The 26,821-nt window shown below is 50.9% G+C and overlaps 7 protein-coding genes across 7 annotated transcripts; 4 read left to right on the top strand and 3 right to left on the bottom strand.

Moving 5' to 3' along the window:
* Positions 1-1,575: 1,575 nt before the first annotated feature.
* Positions 1,576-3,460, top strand: N0V89_011170 (uncharacterized protein; the record flags this gene model as incomplete). Its single annotated transcript, XM_056219904.1, has 2 exons — positions 1,576-2,081; positions 2,224-3,460. The coding sequence occupies 2 exons, from the start codon at positions 1,576-1,578 to the stop codon at positions 3,458-3,460; spliced, it is 1,743 nt and encodes a 580-aa protein (XP_056067031.1).
* Positions 3,461-8,754: 5,294 nt separating this feature from the next.
* N0V89_011171 (uncharacterized protein) lies at positions 8,755-10,247 on the bottom strand (the record flags this gene model as incomplete). Its single annotated transcript, XM_056219905.1, has 3 exons — positions 8,755-9,076; positions 9,435-9,864; positions 9,935-10,247. The coding sequence occupies 3 exons, from the start codon at positions 10,245-10,247 to the stop codon at positions 8,755-8,757; spliced, it is 1,065 nt and encodes a 354-aa protein (XP_056067032.1).
* A 423-nt stretch (positions 10,248-10,670) lies between these two features.
* On the top strand, positions 10,671-11,945 carry N0V89_011172 (uncharacterized protein; the record flags this gene model as incomplete). The annotated part of the gene is made up of 2 exons (XM_056219906.1): positions 10,671-10,919; positions 11,244-11,945. The coding sequence occupies 2 exons, from the start codon at positions 10,671-10,673 to the stop codon at positions 11,943-11,945; spliced, it is 951 nt and encodes a 316-aa protein (XP_056067033.1).
* A 738-nt stretch (positions 11,946-12,683) lies between these two features.
* Positions 12,684-13,743, bottom strand: N0V89_011173 (uncharacterized protein; the record flags this gene model as incomplete). The annotated part of the gene is made up of 3 exons (XM_056219907.1): positions 12,684-13,166; positions 13,229-13,305; positions 13,542-13,743. The coding sequence occupies 3 exons, from the start codon at positions 13,741-13,743 to the stop codon at positions 12,684-12,686; spliced, it is 762 nt and encodes a 253-aa protein (XP_056067034.1).
* Positions 13,744-14,637: 894 nt separating this feature from the next.
* N0V89_011174 (uncharacterized protein) lies at positions 14,638-21,045 on the top strand (the record flags this gene model as incomplete). Its single annotated transcript, XM_056219908.1, has 1 exon — positions 14,638-21,045. The coding sequence occupies one exon, from the start codon at positions 14,638-14,640 to the stop codon at positions 21,043-21,045; it is 6,408 nt and encodes a 2,135-aa protein (XP_056067035.1).
* Positions 21,046-21,596: 551 nt separating this feature from the next.
* Positions 21,597-23,371, top strand: N0V89_011175 (uncharacterized protein; the record flags this gene model as incomplete). The annotated part of the gene is made up of 3 exons (XM_056219909.1): positions 21,597-21,603; positions 21,885-21,892; positions 21,938-23,371. The coding sequence occupies 3 exons, from the start codon at positions 21,597-21,599 to the stop codon at positions 23,369-23,371; spliced, it is 1,449 nt and encodes a 482-aa protein (XP_056067036.1).
* Positions 23,372-24,843: 1,472 nt separating this feature from the next.
* N0V89_011176 (uncharacterized protein) lies at positions 24,844-26,624 on the bottom strand (the record flags this gene model as incomplete). Its single annotated transcript, XM_056219910.1, has 2 exons — positions 24,844-26,433; positions 26,619-26,624. The coding sequence occupies 2 exons, from the start codon at positions 26,622-26,624 to the stop codon at positions 24,844-24,846; spliced, it is 1,596 nt and encodes a 531-aa protein (XP_056067037.1).
* Positions 26,625-26,821: the final 197 nt, after the last annotated feature.

The raw sequence follows: 26,821 nt of genomic DNA on the forward strand, positions 1-26,821 counted from the left end.
CGTCATTTGTGATACAAGATCTACGAAATTGAAGCATAGTGGAGAACATATACCATTGCCCGGCTCAACTACCATTGGACAAATCTGCAGGGGAAAGGATGATTCTCGTGTCCGTACGGACGATACAGGTGATCCGAGGACGAGGTCGCCCTTGAGTCTCGCGCAAACCTAGTGTGTTTGCTGCTCAGTGAACGGATCACATGGACGGCGTAAAGGTCATCTGGACTGCGAGGGTTTGCTGTGTGCATTAGCTGCGGTTGCAGCCGTTGAATACGGGCAGCCGCTATTCGCGCCGTTTGATGGTGCCCTCCGCGGATGTTTGGAGCAGACTCTGAACGATGGTTTGTGTAGCCGTGGTTCGCGCCCGCAAGTGTCCTGCGTGGTGTGTTTACCCCAGGATCGGTCAAAGGATCCAAGGATCGCTGCGGGAGCGGGCTGATCTCACCACCTTGGCCTGCGTGACACATACACCATGCGCCCCTGGTTGCCCCTGGAGCTCCGAATTGTCCGTAAGAATGAATAGGCGTTGAAAAATCCAACAAAGGCTGCAACAATGGCAGGAAACGAGGCGTGAGGCGGAGCTGTGGCACGCTTGCCGACGTGCCGACTCATTCGGCTTGACGAATCAGGCGCATGTTCCCGGGGGGCCGGCCTCTTTTGGACGATCCATCAGCCACACCCGCGCATCACTAGCTACCACACCTCACCGCGCGGCGACAGCCGACCTGGGAGCCTCATGACTGCGAGGCCTTAAAGTTGGCAGGCTGTCCCCTAGCCTTGCACTTTCACACCGCAGAAGTGCCGTATCACACACATCGCATCGCGTCGCCTGTCGATCCATTCCTTCGAACAAGGTCCACTTCTACCTTAAATCTGGCGCTAATCCACCACCGCGATGCAGGCGACGCTCGCTCCCCCAGTCGACTCGCCGCGGCCCCCCTCGATTATGACAACGGGCACGTCGGCATCAGCAGCGGACAAGACAGGGCATACGTGGAGCGTGTCGGTGACGGAGGAGAATTGCTGGTACGATCTCATATTGACATTAGGTATGTATAAGAGACGCTTCTGTTTGCGACCCGTTGCTCCTTCCGCGTTACTTCCTCGATCGTACCTACCTCGACCGGACGCATACATGCACAAACGGAATACCAGTCGGCGCGTGGAAAACAACCAGAGAACATGGAGTACGGAGGCTGTTGCTGCCTGGCGCGATTCGACTTATGATGGGCGTACACTGCACGAAACCCATGGTACGCAAAGAAGGCTGGGGCATGCTACACCCACATGAGCGACGCGCAACGTCACAGTACGCTGTGCTACCCCAGGACAGGCAATACAAAGGCCGGCGGCGCTCAAACATTTGTCGACTGGCTGGCCACCTGCGTCTCCCAGGCCCATATCGCAGCCGTCTCCGTTTACCCTACCGAGCTCGTGACCTTTAGGCGACGCCGATGAAGCAATATTTAGGATGACTATAGTGGATAAACTCTTGCGGCGTCTAGCGAACCGATCTTCTGCCATGGAATGGAGCTGCGGGTGTGAAAGGAGTCCCGATATTAGATCCTGATCTGAATGATTGCTAACATACAGACAGATGGCGGCGGTATACGAGGCTACGCTAGCCTGATTATCCTCCAACGTCTCATGCACGAGATCGCCGAATGCGAAAAACGTTTGATAGAAGAAGAGGGCCCGGTACCGGGTTCGGAAAGGAAGACGTTCAACGAAGATGAGCTTTTACCATGTCACTACTTCGATTACATGTACGGAACGAGCACAGGTGGCCTCATATCGGTAATGCTGGCCCGGCTACGCATGACAGTCCCCCAATGTCTAGAGATTTATCGTCAAGTTGGAGACGATCTATTCGGACACCGCAGGAGTACGCTACCCTTGGCCACCAAGTATCATCATAAGCCCCTGGAGAAAGCTGTACAGACGATAGTCAGCCAGTATTGCAAGCACCACGACACCTGCAAAGGGGATGACTGGCACCCATGGAACATCGACGAGGCCAAGTCAGAGAGTAGCTCATCGGCTTCTAGTATATCTGGTCACAACGACCGGATTTGTCAATCGTACGTATTGCCCCTTGAAAGCACATGCTGTGTGGTACAAATTGAGATACCCTGTGTTACCCCCAGGCGGGGTAATACGAAAGTCCCCTGTTCCTGGACTTCGCTTTTTAATCCTATATAAAGCACGTGCTGACTTTACCAGAATCTGCCTTACTGCCACTCACTCTGGTATGATTGACGAGGCTTACTTGCTGCGAACATATGATCATCGCTATGATCCTGATGTTGCTCCTGTCTGGGTAACGCCTTACAATGAGGGCGCCGATAAGCTTAAGATATGGCAAGTCACGCGTGCTACCTCAGCAGCGCCATTCTTCTTCAAGATGCTGGAAGCAGATTTTGGTGATAAGAACAAGACTGGGTTCAAAGATGGAGGAATTCGCGAAAACAACCCTTCCTATGCTGCCTACAGCGAGCACGCCTCATTAAAGGGCGATGAGCGTGAACCAGCATTGCTGCTATCGATCGGTACGGGAAGACCAAATACCAAGAATGACGGTTTTGCTTCCGTTTGGCCAGGCCCTTTTGGAAAAGTTCCGTTGTTGCAGAAGTGGTCCGAGAAGTTCGCAGTCTTTAAAAATGTCTTGATCAAGTACACTGAGGGTGAGGACCGTCATAAGATGATGCGTACGATCGCTCGTGGCGAACACCGCTGGTACAAGCGCCTGAACGTTGACGAAGGACTTCAAGACATGCCGCTCGACGAATGGGAAGAAGGTGTTTGGACTAACTCTGCTACCGGTATCACTAAGAGAGTGCCTGGAGGAAAGTCTCTCTCCAAGATGGAGGAAGTCACAAAAGCCTACCTGGACAGGAAGGTGGCTCACAAAGAGGCTCCGCTGCTGGAATACGCGCCACCGAAAGTCATGCTCCAGCAAGTCGCAGAAAGACTGGTCCGGCATCGGCGTTTGAGGGAAGCCACGAAGCAAGATGACCTCCGCCGTTGGCAGACGCACATGGGTCAGTGGTTGACAGGCACTTTGAAAGAGGAGGATGGCGTGGCAACCCCCAAAACTGGCATCAAGCCAGACTCACGCAGGTCAAGCGCACAATCGTCGTCGTCAACCCCACCGAAGCCCGCGCCCACAGAGGGCTCGACTCCAGTAGCTTTATCTGATTCGACGAATCTCAAAAAGCCCGCGCCTGTTGGGAAGAGTCCATTAGCTTTATCTGAATCACAGGAGATGGACAGCCGCGCGAAGGGGCCGAGCCAGGATGCACAAGCAAATCCCGCGTCGACTGGGGGCACGACTCCTGTAGTTCCATCCGAGTCACGACGTGCCGATAGCCGTGTGGTTGTGCACCAGGAAGCACGTGCAAACATACCAGCGATTGTTACCTCTGAGCCTACTGAGCCCTCTAATGCCAGCAAGCAGTGAGGCATAGCATGTCACCCACTTCCCTGTTGCTCACATAGCTCTGATGGCTTGCGCCACTTTGCTGTGCCATACACGTCGGAACTCCACGCAGGCACCACCACCGCTACCGCAAACGTCGAGCCGAAGTCTTGGGATGTATTGTGGTCAGGTCCATCCCAGGTCCATCCAGAATGCGTGGGACGAAAGCGCAACCCTCGAGAGCCTGCTTCACCAAGTGCGAAACACTGTCTCGGCGCGGTTCGACGAGTGCCGTCGTGTCCATACTCGCATGTTATGCGCACACGATGCTGCGTTCCCTCAACGGCGCAGACCCACACCGCACACCCATGGTTTCGGCTCAGCTCTTGCCCACTTCTTTTTTGCATAGCGATCTGGCATAGCATCTGTGGCGTCGACGTACTACTTCATCTATTGTGGCGTTTGGATTTTTTACATTATTATTTTCAGTTACGCATAGCACAACTGTATTGCATGAGATACCATTTCATAGCTAGCTCTTCCTTATATCTGTATAGCATCTTATCGCTCTGATTTGTTTGGACCTTGAACCAGGTTCGCACATCTTGGGTCTCCCTAGGGTTGAATGGGGTATACCATACTTGAGCACTCAGTGTGACCTGGTTTGACTTGACAACGTTTGCGGCTCTAAAATGGATTTTTCTTCTTGTTCCTTAAAAGTCGATGGCTCTCGATTTTTCCAGATAGCACCTCTATCCACTACTGCAACACCCCTTGAGTCCACCCCAGACCCATCACCACATCCCAGCACAAACATCACAACCGCGCACCACCCACTCCTGTTAAGTCCATCAAGTCCAGTCAGGACCCTTCCTCACAGTTCAAAGTAAAAGCTACAAACGCACACCACCCACCCCCGCAAAACTCACCAAGTCCACCCACGCCACACCACCGCAATGATAACCCACACCACCATAACCGCCTCAATGGTATGCTCCCCCAGCCGGCCCCGCCCTCATCCACACCCTCCCCTCCGACGCAGTCCACCTTTCTACCTCCGCGTCACGTACCTCGGCGCTGCTCACGTTTCTGAAATCGCCAGCGCCACGCAGGCAAGCGAAATCGCGCAGCTGAGGCATTTCTTCTCCGATGCGATGCGCGCGTATACGGATGAGGTGGAAGCCCTTCTCACCGGCACACTGTACGAAGGTCTAGGGGTGCGGATCTTACTCGATGCTGTGCTGAGGGGGTACGCCGGTTAATTGGGTTGAGCTTGATGTCAGCAGTGCAGAGATTAGGCTGAGGAAGAAGTTGGTGGGGAGTTGGAAGGAAGGTTTCGAGAGCAGAAGATGGTGAGGCATTATGGGTATAGGAAGATGGTGGCGCTGGTGGTGGTTGAAAAGAAGACGGAGATGAAGAGGAGAGAGGGGATGAGGAGTGGGTATTTGGGGATGTTTGAGGTGGTATTGTGGGGGTTGATGTTGGTGTTGATAGGGAGGAGGGAGGAGCTTGGAGGAGGAAGTTAGGGGCTGGATGAGGTTTATGAGGGTGGGAGGGGCATGAAGGGTATGAGGGTTGTGATGAGGGTGAGGATCATCAGGTTGTTAAAGAGGAGGAGGTTCAGAGCGAAGAAGGAAGGAAAGATGGGGATGGGGAGGGAGATGGGTGGGTGATTGTTACACCGAAGCATGAGTGCTAGTGCTAGTGGCACCAGACGTAAATGGGAAGATGGAGAGGAATCGTAATTAGGTCTTCGTCTTCTTGCTATTGCAGAGGTCTCAAATGGTGATTCGTCAGAAATGTCTCTCTCAGTTGGAGATTTTCATGCACGTATGTAGTAGCTACGCAAGGGTGAAGCTGATTGTAGGTTCTGCACACAGGCAAGCAGGTCCCAAAAGTAGGTAACGTTAACATCATGTTTAGCGTGTTTAGGAGAGAGGTGTGAAAGCCTTCATCTTAAGGCTGTGGCGGGTGCGGGGGCAAAGCGACATTGCCTTTAGCCGTACGCTCAGCGGCTACAGGCAGGACAAGTCGTGTTGGACCACTGTCTGGGCTCCGCCAACATTCTCGCATCTCTATAATGAGAAACAAGGCAAAGCTAACCAAAGCGTCAGCCTGCTCGATGTTCGACCGTAACGTGCGCGTACAAGTGGTGGCGAAGCACAGGCTGGTCCAACCCACCCAATCCGGCCTGCTGGTGGTGGCGTCCAGTAATGCGATAATGACTGACCGGTACGCCAAGAATTATTGAACAGCCCTGCTGCCTTCTGTGCCAACGTCTCTCACGCCTGTTGCGCACATTCACTAAACCGAGTGCTGGCGAATTGTTCTCTTTCTCGCCAAACATCTTTATGATCGTGGCGTTTTTGTTGCTTCTCCAGCTCCCAGTCCTCTGGCCATGCGTCTCTTGCGGCTACAAGATGGCGGCCTCAGCCTGGTTGAATTTGTGCGCGATATTCCACCATATGCGATACTATCACACACTTGGGGGAACGACTGCGATGAAGTTACCTTCAAGGACTTGATACACGGTACGGGTCACGACAAAGTAGGTTCTCAGAAGCTTCGCTTTTGCGGAAAGCAAGCCGCCAACGATAACCTGGGCTTCTTTTGGGTGGATACCTGCTGCACTATACAGACTCACCACCGACGACAATGCCCTACGAAAATGGTGGCATATGCCGCCGAACACAGCGGCAGAATGTATATAGCTTTTCAATACAAATGTATTAGTTAATAATATTTCCATACTCATGTAACCGGAATCAGGCACCCCGTCTGTAGTGGCTGAGCAACCCCTGAGCATGGGGTTTAAAATTCGGCCCCACCTGCGCTGCTGCGCTGCTGCGCAACACGTACATAAAGCTTCGCACCACTGCATCAGGCTTTACATTAGTTTGATCTACACAGCAAGGATATTAATTAACAGCTCGCAGTAGCTGCACCTACATACAGTCTCGCATATTGTCCGCAGTCAGCAGGTAGGTGTGCGCAGTCCAAGGAGCCAGTGCCACGGAACCAGGAAGGCGACTAATAGGCCTACCGTGTCCGTGCACCCAATGCACGGATTCAGCCAATGCTAGTAGAAGGGCGAGGGTCGGTCTTTTCCAATCTACTACTTCTACTGCTACTTACAAGACCCCTACTGTAACACAACACTAGAGCTTTCAAGTATGTTGTTGCGAAGTGGCGAATTTGCGCCGAGATACCCTTGACATGCATTCATACATCCCCAATGCCTCGACAAGGCCGGACCCGGATTATCGCCTGTTTAGGTTATTAATCGTCACCCGCGATAACGTGGATCTTCCCGACTGGTTGATGCTTTCAAGAAGCGGCATGGACAAGCACCATTGATTGCGCCATTTGGTCGTACCATCTACCATGCTACCATGATATACATTGCTTCGGGGGAGAGTAAGTGGGGGCGGCCACGATCTTTCCCTTCTTAATAGCCCATTGAACACCATCCGAATGAACATGATGTTGATGTACCATTGTTGATCTGTTCCGGTTTCTACGGTTGATCGAAGCCTTTCTTTTGGGATATTTATTTCACCATCATTCGTGATGGGTTATCCGTTCATGCCTGTCGTTGGGTTCATAGTGGCAGTGGTATGCAGCCAGTATGCCTATGGATCCTTAACCTCGGACCTTCAGGCCTTGAACCTATCCTCAGGCACGTTGATCGGTCCCCCATCGAATTTCACCCAACGATGGTCTACGTATCATGCACCTCGCTACACCGTATCAGTTCAGCCGATAACTGATGATGATGTTGCCAAGATTGTACATGAGTCTCGAGTCTATTGAAACAGTGATCAATATACGCTAATTGAGAAATGCTGTCTAGATCACTTACGCCACTACATCCCAGACACCATTCCTGTCAACTGGAGGCGGTCATGGGTTTCCGATTACTCTCGGTCGACTACACCATGGTATCGATCTTGATCTATCTAAATTTGACCGAGTGAGAGTAGATGTCGAAGCCAACACCCTCACGATTGGCGGCGCTGTTCGATTCAAAGATATCCTCGAACCGTTGGGTCGGGCTCAGAAAGAACTCCGTAAGTTCTCTAACATCCGACCATGACCTCGACAAGTTATTGATGCCAAGAAAGCCATCGGTTCTTCATCTTGTGTCGGGATGGTCGGAGCTACGATTGGTGGTGGCGTCAGTCGACTCAACGGATTACATGGAATGCTTGTCGACTCACTCTTGAGAGTCAAACTAGTAACCGCCGATGGTAAGGTAACCCGAGCTTCCAATGTGGAGAATCCCGATCTCTTCTGGGCACTCCGGGGAGCTGGTTCCAATTTTGGGACCATCCTTGAGGCTACGTATCGGATTTACGACGAAACCGCGCCTTTGACGCTGGTTGCTGACTTTCTCTTCGCCCCCAATGCGAGTCAAAGCATTCTGCAATACTTCCAGTCTTTTGGAAATGATTTGCCGGCGAAACTATCGTTCATCTTCTATGCAACCTACTCTTCGGATCTCGGTGGGGTGAGTTTTCGCTATTCAGACCTATTTTCCCCTCTTGGACGTCGGCGAGCTGATGACCCGCATGTCGAACAGTCGTGCATTATCGTCAACGCAGTCTATGCCGGACCCCAAGAAGAGGGCAAGGAGTATATCCGTCCACTTCTCGACTCTACACCGATTCGTTCAAATCTGACCATGGTCCCTTGGTCCAACGTCAATTCGGCCTCCTTTTTCGGGCTGGAAACCCCTGACGCTCCATGCCCAACCAACTCTATTCACAACGTTTACGGTGGTGCAGTCAAACAGTTTGATATCTCCACCTTTCAAACATTCTATGAGAACCTTGATCAACTTCTGTCTTCTAAGCCCGAGGAACTGAGCGGGACTTCCTACTCCATCGAATTCTTTTCAAAGCAAGCGGTCCAAGCCATCCCGATCAAGAGTACGGCGTACCCATGGCGAGATATTACGGCGCATCTGTAAGTTGCATGACGCGAGAGACGACTTCGCCTCGCTTCAAAGCTGACCACACCTTCACATGCTTAGACTACTCGTTTTTTCCTACGCGAATAGCACCGGCAATCTGGATCGGCAAATCAACGCGTTCGCACGGTCTGCTCGCCGCAATTTTACTGCTGCCAGCGGATTTGTCCAATCCCAGATCTGTGTTTCATATGGTCATGGTGACGAAGATCGAGCAACCTTGTACTCAGCCGAGAACTTGCCACGTCTGAGGACGTTGAAGGCCAAATGGGACCCGGAGAATGCCTACCGATTTACCCATCCGTTGATAGCATAGTTTATCTACGCACCGAAGAAGAGGGGTAGCGCTAGATTTGTACCAAAATTACACGTTCGGGTCCGATTTCAATATACCGGTATTCATATAATTTGGACCCCTTGCAGCAACTGCAAGTAAGCCGTTGACTTCGAGTAAGCCGTTGACTTCGGGTAAGCCAGTGACCTCACGTAAGGCAGGAACTTCGCGTAAGCCAGTGACTTCTAATATGCCGGTGACTTGAAGTAACCCTGCAGTCAGCTCGAGCGGGGAATCGCCAAGGGTATAAGACTGTGCTGGTCCACTGATATCGGCATAGCGACTATTGGTTCCCACTCCCAGCCAGATCCAGCCCCCACTCTCAGGCTCCAGCCTGATCCAGCTCACTTCCCTAGAGTATGTCAATTAATCTTCGGGGCTTATTCTACGGGGCTGCTAGGGTTCAGGTACGGATCGTACTTGTCCCGAGATGTACCCTGGCTCTCTTGCAGTTAATTAATTTAGTCTTGTACTACGGGCCGCGCCGCAGCCTTCAGGACCGCGCAACGGTTTTTTCTAGTAGAGGTTTAATTCACTGGCTAAGTATCTACGGAATAACGCTACTACCTCTATATCATAACCGCGGGTCAATCATTTCCATTGACGACGTATACCTTGATAACAGGGAATCGTCCTGGACCAATTACATCGACGTCCATCCCTCCTTCGTCCCATCCATCCACCTATTCGTCCATCATGCATTTGCCTACCAGGGAATCTCCTGCATCTTGTCATCTTTGAATTCCCACTGGGTGCCACCAGGATACTCGTCACTCATCAACAATTGGACCACAACTTCGGCCCCCACAGCTGGATCTTTGCCTTTGTTATGGAGGAAAACTAGCGTGGTATTGAGTACACCTGGGGCAACTGTATAGAATCGAATCTTGGATCCTTCAGCTTTGTCCTTGTTCGTATTCTCTCCCGCTTGAAGATGAGCCGTCAATCCGTTCAATGCGACCTTGGATACGCCGTATAGTGGGAGAGAAGCCATCTTGGTGTTCAAGGTGTTGGCGATACTACCAAGCCCGGATGTGATGTTGATCACCTTGGGTTGAGATGATCGATCGAGAAGAGGTCGAAACGCTTCGCACATGCAGTAGACTGAAGTGACATTGACCGATAGCAACTCGGCTAAGTCTGTTCGAATGGTAGAAGGGGATGACATATTCTCAGGGAATTTGGCGATCCCAGCATTGTTGATCAAGACTTCCCACGAGCGTCAGTGACGAGTTCTTATCTCTCCGATAAATAGACTTGCCGTCAAGCTTTCCATGCTTAGTGGTAACATATTCAGCCGCCTTGAGGATTTCGGCATCATTGGTGATGTCCAGCTGCAGCAGCTCGAAAGAAGCTTCTATGCCACTATTCTTCATATCCTGGATTGCCTTTTCGCCAGCCTCCACATTACGACTGGTTAAGATGTAATGAGCGGAAGGGTCTCTGGTCGCCGCAACTTGAGCAATGCCAAGCCCAAGTCCCTTGTTGGCGCCGGTGATGAGAATAGTTTTGGGTGTGGTCATGATGTCATTCGAGCTTGTACGTGTAAAGGAGGTTCAATGGGTGTTCTCAAAGAAAGAATTGAGCTCTGGTCATGTTGATGGCGAGGCTTGAAATGGGCCGACGCCCCCCCCACCTCCTTGTGAAGTTAGCCCAGGATGTTTATCCGGGATGACGCCACAACAGTTGAATGACAAGGCAGCTACGTTCCACTGCAGGGGACCCCGCTGCAGGTGACCCCCACTGCAGGTGACCCCACTACAAGGGAGCTGAAGCTGAACCCCGAACCCTCTTTAATTGTGGTAGTTTTACGTTTCCATACATGTCACTCAATATATAGCTTCCTTATTGGGAGCGGCTAAGGTGGAGAGACAATCTTCAAGCGGGTCGGATTCGGACTAGATGTAGTGCTTCTGTCTTATTTCCTCTCTCAATTATATTCCTCTATGATTCCATCGAAATCTCCTACTTCAGTCCCACCCTTCATTCCAGCCATTGTGATGACCAACATGACTGTATCAACTAGTGCCGAGCAAGCCTTGCGAATGGCAGGTGACGACTTTGATGTCCATGAGTTCTATCCTGTTCCTTTCCCAGATGATGTCCCCGTTGCCGAGTTGGAAAAGATCTCCTTATCGAAGATACTCAACGGCGTTCGATCCGAATGCGATCGTCTTTTCAAGACTTGTACTGAGGTGGGCTTCTTTTATCTGGATATGCTGGATCATCCGGCTGGTCGTCAACTTTGGCGAAGTGCTTGCAAGCTTCGTCAACTCGGTCAAGATCGGTTAGCTTCGACACCCATGGAACAAAAATGTCAATTCAAACCTCGACCTGGTATCAGAGTCTTTGATTGTGGGCGAGTCGTCTATGTCTTCTTTTGGCTCCTTCGATGCTAACCTGCCACAGCTACTTGTGTCGGAACTCCAATGAACAGGGTGGACCAACTGAGATGGAATTGATCAATGTAAAATACATGAAATCTCTCTCGAATAATTCATACTAATGAACCTCTCTAGATTCCCCAGAGCGAGTTCTTTGGAACTCGGACGGAAGGGGGTGCTCTCCCTGACTGGCTCTCAGATCATCATGATACCTTCAAAGAGGCCGCGGAATGTGGTAATGTCATGGCCAGGGCCATCTTATCCGCACTTGAAAAGCCACTTCAGCTTCCTCCTGGATCTTTGCTCAAATTACATCGACTTCAAGACGATTCGGGCGATTTCACTCGCATCCTTCGATACGCTGGCGATCCAACAAATGAACCAACCCGTCCTGAAGGATTCCCACCTCACAAAGATGCTCAGACCGTTGCCATTCTCTTCGCATGGATTGGTGGCTTGCAAATACCGGATCCCGGAATCCCAGTTGAGGGCTTCGCGGTCAAAGAGGAGGATTGGCGATGGGTAAAGCCGGAGCCAGGTTACGCGGTGGTCAACCTTGGCGATGCGATGGAGATCTACACCAACAAGCTCCTCCGATCTTGTATTCATCGTGTCTTCAAATCGCCCGGTCTGCAGCGACCTCACGATCGATACAGTGTCTTGTTCGCCACTCGTCCGAAGAATGATAGCCTGATGAAAGTACTCGAGAGCCCAGTCATACCTCCAGGCGACCCGACCGAAGAGTCCATCACCAGTTTGGAATGGGGTCATCGTATCATCGCTGCGGTTCAAAGTCGAGCACGAGCTCGTGGCGCTCGTGATCTTGACAATATCTGAAATTGCCCCCCTTGATCATGCCACAATTAGACCTTGATGTAGCAAAATACTTAGGAGAAGCCGCTGAATTCTTGGTCATGTTCTTGGTTGAGGTTTTCATTTAAGAATCGTTAATGGAGAAGTTCTTTCCAAATCCATATCAAATTCAACTTGTATTTGTGTGGCTTCTCCCCAAGACCCTGTTCTATGACTCAAGAAATCCGGATTCTGGGCAATACATATACGTCCCTGCTATTTGGGTTCGATTTAACCATCTATCTTATGAGCTAGCCATACGCGATCACGGTGCAATGGTGGCGAAGCTTGTAGAGGTGCAATGGTTGACAGGAACTTGAACGAGAGTCCCCGCAGCTAGCTGGAAAAATCTACGATATTTGCCACGTAACAACCCTCGACCATGTAACAGCACGATGATGAATGTTGATCTTGTCCTACTCAGTGTTTCGAATACTGACACTTTCCTTATCAACCGATTCAGATTTTCGTTCCTCGTCCGAGCCAATGGTCAATCGATGCTCGCTGTTCGACCTATGCAAGATTCGAGAACTGAGGTGGACGAATGAGGAAGAGAAACCGTGGAAGAAGGTGCCAAAATTGAAGCCATGCTGTTTCGCTGCTCGGTATACCATCGGCATGGATGCGATACATACTCCAAAGCTCATCTCCACGTTTCTAGATGAGTAGGTCATCTCAGCAACGGTTCATCATGCAGGGAATATGCTTCCGCCAAGGGTATACTTACAGGAAAAAGCAGACCAAGATAAAATGGTAGGTTGGGTCAGGATCACCATAGGTTTGAACCTTGAAGATCAGACTCAAAGTAGAGCCCAAGATGGCCAAGAAACCGACTATGAAAGCCATTGAAGCCCGGATCTTTTGATTTCTCTTCATTTGGAGTCGGAAAATGACGATAAAAGGCATGAGGAAGAGAATGATATCGATGCCCAATCCAACCGACGTGGTGGGGATGGAGACTTTGGAGGCCTCGATGACTGCCTCACTCCCAAAGCGCTCGGCTATGGTTTGACCTGAACGAGGGGTCATGACGTAGAAATTGAAGATGGTGAGGGCCAGATAGAAGGCACTGCTCAGGGCGGCCGAGATACGAATCATCCAGCGAACCCAGGACAACACATTGAAGATATCATAATAGAGCATAAAAATACTGAGCTTGATGAGACCAAGCGTGGGTGTGGTGCTGACCTGCATAACGTATTGTATCTGCGATCAAGTCTTTAGCCAGGCTCATGGGTAGTATACGAGTGATGCCTTCGTCTACTTACCGTCGCAAGTCTTTCGCCTACGAACTCTGCCAGCGATACATTCCATAGGTGTTTCCCATACGGCCCAGAGACGCTATCTAAACCTCTGTTAGAAATGTCGAAGCTTTAGGAAGACGAACTTACTGAGTCCGAAGCAGACAACATTAGTAATGGTTCCAATCTGGATGTTCTGATGTTAGAATCAAGTCGAAGTCACCAGGGACGATGGGGCTTTCTTTACCAGTGCCAAAGTGCAGACCGCTACCGGAGGACAGATTAGCCTAGGAATCATAATGGGGACTCGATGATGTAGGTTCTATAAGAGCCAACTTACCGTCATCCCATCCAAGTCGCTTGATCAGAGTACTTCGAACATAGATGCGCATCGAAAAGAAGATGGTGGCGATGCTGACGATAAGCGCCAACACGACCGTCATGGGAAGCCCATTATAGGACGAGTTACGTTCCACCGCGGTCAAGCCTGGAGGCACCACGCCAGCGGTCTTGACGAATTTGTTGTTGTCTCGGCGAAACATGATTCTAAGGGTGGAACCAAATTATGAATTGCACGTGTGAAGCAAGGCGAGTGGAGTCTGAGAGTGGGACATGTGGAGATGTAAGTGGAGGGTTGGGCTGAGAGATGCATGGTGGATGGCTCCCTTGTTCATATGGACGGTAACACTAATCAAAATCGAAGTCCGAGACTTGCATAAAGCAGATAAGACGAGGCTGGCCTTTAGCCATCGTATTGGCGCAAGACCACGGTTTGAGTGTTACACAGCGTATACACCTCGCCCAGAAGGAAACTGCCCCGTTCAGCCTAAAAGAAAACCGCCCCAAGAAGAAGGCAGACGACGAGGCCGAAGCTGCACGTTTGAAGTATTACACCCAGGGTCTTGCCTATGGACAGGTCTAGGTCTTTTGCCTTCTTGCCTAGGATCCTCAAAGCTATTGCCTTTGGACTCATTGACCTTAGGGCCACTTCTGATCGCCAAGTATTGGCCTAAGACCCTTGCCATTGGTCCGCCGGGAGACTGTATGTCCATGTATATGATACCATGGGAAAGGGAGAAGGGAGCTTGACCCCATCAATCGACGAATCAAGGGCAACATTTCGAGAGCGTTCCCCGCGGCATGACGATCTATCGCAACAAGCCTTTGGCCTTGAAGCAGAGAGTAGCATGAACATATATTAAATTTTCTCTAGCAAGCTGTTCCGCAATGTTCTCCACACGAATATTTTGCGACTCACCTTCCATAACCGCGAGTAACACCTTGCCCCAGTGAAGTCGGTCCTGATCCATTGGATAGATCCACAGAAGATGCAGACTCAACCCGCACCACTGGCGATTTGTGGGATCGGCCTCCGATTACCTGGAAAGATTCATCACACCGAACATCTATGGGAGGCACTTCGCTCAGGAAGAGATATGCGTGGGCCCGTCCCCGAGAGTCGGTATAACCGGAATGGTTTCAAGGATACCCTCGGAAGCAAAGGCGCAATTCCGACACAACATGGCTACTTTCTGGACCAGGATCCTACCGGGTTCGATCCTTCTCTCTTCTCTCTCACCGAGGAAGAGGTTAGTCGAACGGATCCCCAACAACGCATCCTCCTCGAGATCGTCCACGAATGTTTTGAGAATGCCGGCGTAGTAGATTATCGGGGTTCGAATATTGGATGTTATATGGGCCAGTTTGCCGACGATTGGGTGCATTTACAGGCGAAAGAGGATCAGCATACTGGTGGCTATCTACTGACCGGTCAATCTGATCTCCTGCTCGCCAACCGCGTGTCCTACGAATATGATCTTCGCGGCCCTAGTCTCGTGGTCAAAACAGGATGCTCGGCCTCATTGGTTGCCCTACATCAAGCATGTCGCGCCCTTCAGATGGGGGACTGTGTCGGTGCCATCGTGGCGGGCTCCAACCTGATCTTAGGCCCGACATTGACAGCCGCCATGTCAGCCGAAGGTCTGTTGTCTCCCACCGGGTCCTGCAAGACCTTCGACAGTACCGCTGATGGATTTGCTCGTGGCGAGGCCGTGGTGGCTATCTATCTACAACGTCTGGATCGTGCGATTCAACAACACCTCCCGATCCGGGCGATCTTGGCCAATACCTGCATCAATGCCAATGGTAATAGCTCAAACATAATACAACCTAATGAGAGGGCTCAAATGGACTTGATGCGCCAGGTATATGCCGAGATTAGATATGAGACGGGCCGGACCGCCTACGTGGAATGCCACGGAACGGGAACGCCAACGGGGGATCCTATTGAAACTACCGCCGTGGGGAAGATCTTTGGCTCCCAAGGCGTGTACATTGGCAGCATCAAACCCAATTTAGGTCATTCAGAGGCGGCGTCAGGGCTTAGCTCGCTACTCAAGGCTATTGTCATGCTGGAGAAGGGTATGATCGTTCCACATATTAAGTTACAATCACCCAATCCCAAGATCGATTTTGCCAAATACCGATTGCGAGTGGCACATGAACTCTTACCTTGGCCTCGGGATCGCGATCTTCGAGTTTCCATCAACTCTTTTGGCATCGGTGGCAGCAATGCCCATGTCATCGTCGAACATCCATATCAACGACTTTCCCAAATCTTCCACTATAGCTCGACCGCAGGCCTACGTCTACGATCACCTCAACTTCTCCTCATCTCGGCGCACACCTCGACGACCCTTCAAAACCTCTCGGCAAGCTACCGACAGTACATTCAAGCTCATCCCGACTCGCGATCGAACTTGGCATACACTTTAGCTCATCATCGGAAACAACATGCTCTCCGAACATTTGTTATTTCCGGCGAAGCGGACAAAGACGAAGGCGAAGGCGAAGGCAAGAATAAGCGCAATGGCGGGGACAAGGGAGTGTCAGAGAACGAGCGCGAAGACGACGGATACCATCCAGCTCCTGTCGTTCGGGCTCCCTCCAACAGCCCTAGGGTGACTATGGTATTCAGCGGTCAAGGTGCGCAGTGGGCGCAAATGGGTGCCGATTTGCTCTTGAACAATGCCGACTTCTCTCAATCCATCAAAACCATGGATAGCGTCTTGCAGACCCTAAAGTACCCTCCTGCATGGTCCATCTGGGAAGAACTTCAACGATCGTCCTGCTCCAGTCAAGTGGATCGCGCCGAGTTGGCTCAACCCTTGTGTACGGCCCTACAAATCGCTCTTCTCCATGTCCTTGCGGCTGGTGGCATTGATCCTAGTGCTGTCGTGGGTCACTCAAGCGGAGAAATTACTGCGGCGTATGCCACGCGTGCTATCAGTATAGAAGAAGCCATTATTATCGCATACTATCGTGGCATGGTCATGAAGAATCTGCGTCGGAAGGGTGCTATGGCAGCAATTGGCCTGGACGCCATGACGATCCGCCGTTTCTTGAAGCCTGGGGTGGTCGTGGCATGCGAAAACAGCCCCAACTCCACCACCATCTCAGGCGATGAAGATGTCCTTCTCCAGGTGCTTGACCAGATCAAAGACAATCATGATGAGGTCTTTGCGCGCCTGTTGAAGGTCAATGTCGCCTATCATTCGCATCATATGAAGGAGCTGTCTTTACAATATCGTGACCTCCTCCGGGAAGAGTTCTCTTCTCGAAACCTGACTTCACAAGATCCAGAGATTCCCATGTTCTCAAGCGTAACATGCCAACCCCGGACCCTCTCTAGGGAAGACTTTAACCTCCAATATTGGGTCGAAAACCTCATCTCACCCGTCCGATTTCATACCGCGATGTCACAGGCATTGCAGGCGCAGGGATCCAATGTACTGGTCGAAGTGGGACCTCATTCCACCCTCGCCGGTCCACTTCGACAGATCTGCTCGGCCTGGAATGTTTCCTACCACTACTGTTCGATCCTGACACGCTTCTCATCAAGCCAACGAAGTCTCTTGACAGCCTTGGGCATTCTATATCAGCATGGTTTGGCAATTAGATGGGGACATGTGATCCCACGAGGTGTCGTGCTCACCGATCTACCGACGTATCCCTGGGATCATTCTAACTCGTATCGGTATGAGAGTCGAGTTGCCAAGGAGTGGCGATTGCGGAAATATGGTCATCACGAGATCCTTGGACTCCGAGTGCCCATGACGACCGATTTCACTCCCGTCTGGCGGGTCATGTTAGACGTGGAGCATATTCCCTGGCTCATCGATCATCAAGTTCAGAGCAATATAGTCTTTCCCTTCGCCGCATATATCGCCATGGTGGGTGAAGCCTTTCGTCAGGTGAGTGGGTACGAAGATGGGTATCGGATTCGTCACGCCACAGTCTCGACGGCCATGGTATTGGATGCTTCCAAGCCTTTGGAAGTGGTCACCACACTGCATACCTGTCCCGTCATCGATGGGAATGATACCCAATGCCAGTTTGAGTTCTTCATTGCCTCCTTCTCAGGATCAGCATGGATTCAGCATTGCAAGGGACTGGTCCAAAAGCCAACGTCAAATCTGTCGACAGCCACGATGAACGCTCTGCCGAGACGAGTCATCCTCAAAACATGGTATGGCGCCATGGCACGAGTGGGCATCTTCTACGGGCCAAGTTTCCGTCGGATCCAGACTCTTTCAACCTCGACTCAACAGGCCCTGAGTGTTGGCCGTGTATCCACCTGTGGTCAGTTGCCAGACATCGACCGGTCTGGATACTTTCCGTGCTCCCGATATCTTTTGCATCCCGCTACTCTCGATGCCACCTTTCAGGTCGGGTATGCAGCATGGACGAAAGGTCTCTGCCGGAATTTGATTGAGTGTCGAGTTCCCATCCAGATCGATGAATTGGAAGTACTGCCAGGAGCAGCCACACACATCGATTGCACGGCGTCCATTACGCCTCCAGGCGATGAGCTCGCGGTGGACGGCTTCCAGAGCATAGGCAAGCCGTGTCTGCATCTACGTGGCATGAAGCTTGCACCCCTAGCCAAGAACGAGAACGTTTCGGAAGATGAGGACCATGGTGGCAGATCGGGAGCTGCTAGACTTCACTGGGTGACCGATGTTGACTTTCAAGATGTAGCCTCATTGGTCAAGGTCCCAGCGGCTCGAGATCACGACAAGCAACGAGTCGAAGAACTCGCGTTACTCTGTATCCTCGACTCTGCCAATCTGCTGAAGGATCTCGATCCTGATCCTAAACTTCCTTATCTCTCCAAATACCGCGCTTGGATCAAGCGGACCGCAAACGAGGTAACGAACGGCCATCATGGAGTCCTTGAAAATATTGCCGACTTGGCTTCGTTGTCCGCTGATGAACGACACCATCGTATCCAACAACTCAGTAAGGAAACATCCACGTCTCAATCGATGGCCGCTATGGTAGAGGGTATCGTGCGCATCTATCGCCATATGCCGGACCTCTTCACTGGCACTACGGACCCTCTCGATCTGCTCCTACAAGACAACATCCTTGCACAAATCTATGATACAGTTAGCTTCGATTACAGCAACCTCGTCAGTGCCTTTGCGGATTCATTACCGACTCTGCGTATACTCGAGGTTGGTGCCGGCACTGGTGGTTCTACCGAACTCATTTTGCGAGGGATGCAATCATGGGGTTCTTTCCCACGTTATGCTCAATATACCTTTACCGATGTCTCGGCGGGATTCTTTGCCATGGCAAGTGAACGTTTGGCTTGGGCACAAAATATAGAATACCGAGTCTTGGATATCTCACAACACCCCACTCCGCAAGGGTTTACGCTGGGCTCATACGACCTCATCATCGCCGCCAATGTCGTCCACGCCACCCCTTACTTGTCTGAGACGCTCCAACACCTTGAACTCCTCCTATCTCCCGGGGGAAAGCTGATCCTCACCGAGCTCTGTTCTTTGTTCCGAGCCCCCAATTACATCTTTGGTCAGTTCTCGGGATGGTGGCTGGGAGAAGCCGATGACCGCGAATGGGAACCCTACGTTTCTGTGGATCGATGGGATCAGGAACTACAGGCCGTCGGTCTCAGTGGAGCCCGTCATGTGGTACTAGATTCAATCGCACCTTGGCAATATAGCGCAACCATAGTCGCTGAGAAGCCGATAAAGATGAAGCAAGGCAACATGGACATGGTGGTTCTATGTCGCGATCCCGAGGCACCACTCTGCCAGTCACTTTGGAATGGTCTTCGACAGGAGGGATTCCATCCACGCATGGTGACCCTTGAAGATATAGGGACGGTCAAGGAAGATATGATCGCATCTCTAGATCTAGAAGAGAGGTTCTTCGAGCATCTGGATGCGGAAAACCTAGGACGTTTTCAACATCTCTGTCGTCAGTTGGGGAAAAGACGCCTTCTCTGGCTGATGCCTCCAACCCAGATTGACTGCCTTGATCCCCAGGGTAGTCAAGCTCTTGGATTCATACGAACCGCGCGATTCGAGTTGGACCTCGCGATAACAACATTGGAGATTGACCAAAACACTTCCGACTTCGTTCAGCTCGTCATTGGCGTGTTCCAGAAAATTCGCCGGGACAACCACCAGTCCCATTCCAGTGTCGGCGCCAGTACCGGTGTCGGTCTCATTCCAGAACAGGAATTTGCGGTCCAAGACAATATCGTCAAGGTTGGACGGTATCGTCCTTACCAACTACACGACTTGCGCCAGGAAGTGTTGACTCCTGAATGTACCTTCAATCGGGACCTCGTTCATTTCGATCCGGATGGCACCTACATGATGACTGGCGGTCTCGGTGGTCTAGGTCGAGCTATCGCCGTATGGATGGCTGAACGAGGTGCTCGCCATCTTCTATTCTTATCACCCCAAGCTGGCTTGAAGCCGACAGACCCCGAATTTTTCTCCGAGTTGGACAGCATGGGATGTACCGCCGTGGCCGTCTCAGGGAGAAGTCAAATCGAAGCCGATGTAGCCCTGGCCATTCGATCAGCTCCGTCCCCAATCAAAGGAGTCCTCCACTTAGCCATGCAGCTTCGCGATGCATCCATAATCGACATGACGTACGAAGCTTGGACTACGGTGATGGCTCCCAAAGTCAATGGAGCGTGGAATCTTCATCGCCTCCTGGGGGACCAGCTGGATTTCTTCATCATGACCAGTTCCCTCAGCAGCGTCCGTTATCAGCCCGGTCAGAGTAACTACAATGCCGCCAACACCTTTTTGGAATCCTTCTGTCAGTACCGACACCGCCTCGGCCTACCCGCGACCGCGTTGGGCGTTTGTCCAATCGAAGAGGTAGGATATGTGGCAGCAAACAGCGAGACTCGACGCTCTCTCAAGGCTCAAGGACTCTGGTTCGTGGACGAACGGACACTGTTGGATTTCATTGAAGTATCCATCGCCCAGTCCCGTCATGTGCGGCCCAAGCGAGAACAAAACGATTGTAGCGAGCCATGGGTGGATCATGATTACATTGTCATGGGGTTGAAGTCGGAACTTCCCCTGGATCATCCATCAAATCGAGCTACATGGCGACGAGATAGACGCATGGGATTCTACCATAATGTCGCTCGTGGGAAGTTCGAGCATACTCCGAGTGGACCGGAAGAACTGAAGGCCTTCCTCACGAGGGCCGCCCATTCACCAGATCTCTTCACAGAGACGTCGAGTCGATCTTACCTGGCCGAAGCCATTGGCGCACGAATCTTTAGCTTCTACATGCGATCCCAAGACGAGCTGGATGTATCTATGACCTTGTCGCAGATAGGGCTGGATTCATTGATGGCCATCGAGTTAAGACGATGGTGGCGGCAAGTTTTTGGTTTGGATATCAGTGTGTTGGAGATTTTGAGTTCGGGTACCATCGCTGGACTGGGAGACGCTGCGATCCGCGATCTTCAAAGGAAATTCGTTGAAATAGAGGAAGGCTAACTCTGGAAGGTAGGAAGATGAGAGTGGCTATGCTGAGGAGTTGTTGCCATGCAGGCCTTAAATTGTGCCATGATTCATCAGATGGATCCGCTGAACATCATGTTTGGAGGTTGAAGTCAGTTGACAAGACATACCCTTAGAATGGCGCTGGTACAGCTTACCTACCACACCCTGACATGGTACTGTTGTTAGCGATAAGCTACGTAGGAGACGATGGCGATTATGAGTGACTCCAACGAAGCTCCAAGCCATGCTTTGTTGATAGGATTCTTGATGATGCTTTGCTCAGGATGCTCTGCTTAACCGGATCACGAGTTGCATATATCTGGCGAGGCCGATGGTGATTTATCCGATTCCTCCTTTAACTCATGTCTGTGAGGCTGCATATTTCTGTGCGAGCGATGTGGTAGTCTCAGGGCCTGCGAAATGTGGTGAAAGAAGAGCTTTCCACCGCAAATGAAATTGTGAGCAGACGGTGGAGGGGCACGTGACGGTGTACCAACTGGCTCCAAAGTTCCTATAGGAGAACGTTTTTGGGGAAGACGGGCCGTATGCCGGGTAGGAGGCACAGTCAATGAACACTGCCCTTCTATACGATAAGAGTCGAAGGCCAAGGATTAACCATGCACACTGAGCACCGGACCCCACTGCATTGCAGCTCTTGCCGAATGGGCCCATGCCCACAGTGATAGGATAGTGACCGGTCGTACAGCCAAGGCTTCTCAGGATACTTATTACTCCGTGCCCCACCCCTCGGAGTCTATCTGCCCGGACCACATCCGCTTTCTTCCCTCAGGTCTAACTAATCATGGCCACGATTGTGCTTCTCGCTCTCGCAGCTCTTCTAGTGGGTCATCCTAACCCCGGTTGAATTACCCTAACCGTGAGATAGTATCTTGGCTGCAAAATTGGCTACAACCTTCGATTTCACGCTCTCTCCAAGTACCCCGGACCATTAGCATGGCGCACATTCGAATTTCCGCATCGATGGTACAAGGCCACGGGACGGTTGCCGTTTAAGATTAAGGAACTTCATGACCGATATGGCTTGGTAGTCCGCACGGCTCCGAACGAACTCTCGTTTGTCGACCCGCGGGCCTGGAAGGATATATATGGTCACCGAGAGTTCATGCGACCAGATTCACTCCGCCGCAGGCCACCTGGTGTAGCCGATAATCTCATCACCGCGGATGCCGACACTCATGCTCGTTTCCGCAAGGTAATGAATCCCGCCTTCGGAGACTCGGCGGTCCGGGACTATGAGCCGATTGTCAAGGCGTATTTTCTCAAGATGCTCGCGCGTCTGGATGAGAGGACTCACGGTGGCGGCTACGTGGATCTCTTACACTTTATTAACTGTGGCGTCTTCGACATCATCGGTGACGTGACTTGGGGCAGATCATTTGACTGCCTGGAATTCGATCAGCCGCCCGCCCTCCTCTCGGTTCTATTACATTTCAAGGCCGCCGTCATCGCCAGCAGCATTTCACCTTATGTTGGATCCCTGAGCCGCGTGCTTACCCCAAAGCCAGACCTCATCCGACTTGACCATGTTTTTGCTTCGGTCCGTCAGCGAGTTTCCGAGCGAGTCACCGGCACGGCACGTCAGCACGACATTATGAGCTACATGCTTCGAGACCCCAAGCACAGTGATGCAATTCTCTCCGAGGCAGAGATCCAGACCAATTCTCTGACTCTGACTATGACAGGCAGTGAGCCTCTCACCTCGACCCTCTCAGCGGCCATGGCATTGCTGCTCGCGAACCCTGCCCAGCTGCGGCGGGTCAGCAGCGAGATCCGCGCCGCATTCGCGTCACTGGACGACATTTCGGCGCGCGAAGCGGCCGAACTACCATTCCTGCACGCTGTGCTTTTGGAGACGTTGCGCATCTATCCCGCCGTTCCCGACAGCCGGCTGCGCCAGGTGCCACCGGGGGGTGCCGTCGTGGCCGGCGAGCATCTTCCGACAGGCACCACGGTCGCGATGGGATGCTACTCGACGTTCCGTAGCTCACGGTGGTTTACGGATGCCGATACTTTTGCGCCAGAGCGGTGGCTTCGCAAGAACGATGCCGAGGCCGCCGAGGCGGTCCGACGCTTTCCTGCCCACAACCTCGACGCATATCAGCCGTTTGGAATTGGGCCGCGAAACTGCCTTGGTCAGGCCCTTGCTTGGGTCGAGATGCGGCTGTTCCTCGCCATGCTGCTGTGGAAATACGACCTGGAGGTCCCGGCGGGTGAGGATGCCTCGTCTTGGATGGACCAGAAGATTTGGTGGACATGGGAGAAGGGACCGCTCCATGTGAAGCTAGTTCAAGCGCAGTGACGGCATTGCTTGCAGAGGCTTGGAAGTAACGAGATAGTACCGGCTGTGCAGCATCCTACAAGCTGTGTTATTCAAGGCTTCTTGGAATTGCTACACCCGAGTTGCTCACGTATGATTTCGCCATGCTAGTCTCGCCATGTCGGTCTTGCATGGCTACCACGCGGAATCGTGTTCCGTCGTCTAACTCGCGAACATGGTACCTAGATGTGATGTTCCAAAAGTCCAGTATATATATATATAGACATCTAATTGACTAAAATAGGAGCATATGTTGATGGTAGCGCGTTAGTAGGTTAGTAGCTCACAGGCCCTAGCGTACTCTGAATTTGTACCTTTTCGCGCACTCCGTTTACCCCTTACCTATTTTAGATTGTGCTTTTTGTAATAATTGTAGTAGCATATTAATGATACTATAGTAGAGTGTGACGTCTTAGCAAAATTGAGCGGCTCAGTAGTTTGAACCGCTCAGAAGTAGAAAACGTTATAACTTTTATAAGTAGTATAATAGTTCTATTGTCAGATTGATGTGGGATCACTGGTTAGGATGATTCTAATGATGGATTGTATGTTGATTTCGTCTTCCTAGCCTCCTTTAGCTAAGATTGCTAGTATCTATATGTGATGAACCTCGTTACATCCTTCTTCCTCTTTCTTCTGTCTTCTATGCAGGTCTTATGCAGTTTGACAAACTATTATATAAACCATGAGACAAGCCATGTTAACCTGCTCCGCACTGTAGTACTTATATCCCACCACGCTCCTTAGATAGTTCTGTAGTTTTGAATATCCTTTCGTACAAGACCTATAGGTGCTTCCATAATTGTTCCGTAGTTCCCCTATACTCTTCATCTTCACTAATTCGGAGTCACTTCGGAGCCGTACCGGAGACGGTTGCCCTGCGTCGTTACACTAACCATCAACCTTTCATTATTCTGTGATTCAGGGCGTCTAGCATTAGACAGTCGTTCTGAAGAAACGAGGCTTTCAAGATAGGCGTCAATAGCTGTAACAGTTTAAGAGGAGTACCAAGAACACCAAAGTCTGATTGAGTAGGAGGACAGCCATTTTATAGTTACAGTAAGGAGTCGTACCCATCAATCAGTTATTTTACATAGGTAGCAGAAAAGGCAAGGGGGTCCAATTTTAGACCCCCAAGCCTAAGTAGGACCACAGGGATGTACGGCCAACAAGTTTCTAAGAATAGGTGATTGCAAATATTAGAGGAAGGGACCAAAAGTAATCTAAAAAATAAAGTAAGCCGTAAAAATTACAAGTTGCGTAAGCCGTTGCACAAGTTCGATGTTGTTGTAAGTACATATAGAGTTTGCATTGACAAGTCAAGTAGCGCAGAGTTATCAGAAGCTATCAACTCTATGTTCCGCTGGTACCAGAATGCGGCAAGATACTACGTCTGATGTATCGGCTGGCACAAATAAATCATTAGATAATGTACGCCCGGCTTGAAGTGAGAATCATAGATGATGTACTAGACTACCAGCTGCGTCATTATCAACTTCGACCCCCTCCAGATAATCGATTACTTGATTCAGCTCAGAGATGTTTCCAATCTCTGGATCTATAGGCAACTCAAGCTCATCCTCCCAATGAGTAGTCAAAAGCTCTAGCTCTGAATGCTCTTTGCGAACAGCCTCCAAAGGTGTCCGATTATTCCTGTCGAGCATGTCCAATGAGGCATGGCAGTCCTCTACCAATATCTTAACAATCCTAAAATACCCTTTGCATGCAGCACCATGCAGTGCGGTTCCGCCTCTCAGTGAACTCTGAACGTTTGGTTCGCAAGGTTTGTGTACACTCAAGAGCTCGAGAACGGTATCTTCTGCTTGCGCCTGGATGAGCCTCACCAAGGCTGGATCTTTGATATCTTGATCAACGTGTGACCACTGGCAACACACTTCCGTCATCTGGGCATCGCTAGGGTGCTTCTCAAGTTCAAGCAGACGCTTCGCTATGTTCAGGAGAGAGGCAGAATCCTCGTGGCATAATCTATCGCACAAGATGAGGAATGGCGTACTCGACGAGCTCTTTGTGGCGTTATTAGTCAGTCCGACGAGCTGACGTAGACGATTACTATTCCCGTTGTATCGTTCGACGGCGAGCATTAGATCCGGAATAATATGATAGTTGACCCGCGCCGCGAACACCAGTCCGTTCTCTTGTTCCTCATTCTCGCAAGCTGCATGTTTGCCTAGAGAATCTAAAAGCAAGTTCGGCGCATTACGCTCTGTAGGTCCTTCGGTCAAGCTTTTGGGAAACGTATGCTGGTAATTTTCAATGCCAAGATCCAGGCTGGCAAAGACGTGGGACGCGAGTAAGACCGGCCTAAGATCATGGAGACTGATGTAGGATCTCACTCTAGGGGCGCCGAGAGTGGAAGCCACAGATGAGCGGGACTCAGGACCAGAGTGTTCAGCAGCTAGTTTACTGGTCCAGATTCTGAGCCAAAACGTCGAAGCGGATTTGTCGCTGAGAATCACTTCTGTGAAAAACCTAACCCAGACCGCATCGAATACTGAAGGCCTTTCAGCAGCATTTCTCAAGTGATGGTCCGCGTAATACGTAACGTAGTTCAGACCAAGTCTAGGCAGAGTATCCTTAGGAATGAATAAACGCCTTTGATTCTTCGAGAGTGAGTTCTTCCAGATAGGATGTTTGTTATCCCGAATTACTGAGAAAAAGATGTCTGCGACCAGCTCGTGATTGGATCTCGATGATGGGTCCTTCAAGATGACACCCAAGACAAAATCTCTTGCAGAGTCATGTGTCCAATGGAGCCGGTCGGAAGTGTCTTTGACAAGGAAGTTCGAGCAAAGCTTCTCAACATCGTTGATGGTGATTCTCTCCTCGTAAAGTGGCTCATCACCTTCTAAGCCCACGCGTAACATGGTCGTGGCTTCCATGAGGGTTAATGATTCGAATGCGCAAGCGACGATGCGAAAAAGCCGTTTCCTCTTCTCCTCAAATCCTTTCAAAGCCCCAAATTTCCAAAGACGTTCATAGACAGGCCGTAGCTTCTCACTAGCCTCTTCTGTATTACTTGAAGTCTGTTTTAAGGCGTCGAGAAGTCGACGCGCATCCACTTCTCTTCTTATGGTATTCGAACTATTATGTAGGGGAAGTATGACATCGAGCCAGATTTGTACCCAAACGTACCTAGTCTTTGTTAGCATCGTCATCTTGCCCAGTTCGCACATTCTGAGGGTAGCTCTTCATAAGCGGCTGAATGAACATCCATTTAAAGCAGCTTAAGGAAAGACGGGCTCTTAATTTAAGATCTCGTTCGGCTAGCGTGCATGGGATATGTAATTTCAGCGGTTGATGTTGGCGATTTCTCAGAAGGTGAGACCTGAGTACTTCAATTCTGGTAACTCACATTCCCTTTGCACCAGACTTCAAGGTTTCTCGCAGATCGTGATAGAGCTCTGGACAGTC

The sequence above is a fragment of the Didymosphaeria variabile genome, assembly GCF_027946475.1.
Source record: "Didymosphaeria variabile strain IMI 356815 chromosome Unknown scaffold_8, whole genome shotgun sequence".
Classification (NCBI taxonomy): domain Eukaryota; kingdom Fungi; phylum Ascomycota; class Dothideomycetes; order Pleosporales; family Didymosphaeriaceae; genus Didymosphaeria; species Didymosphaeria variabile.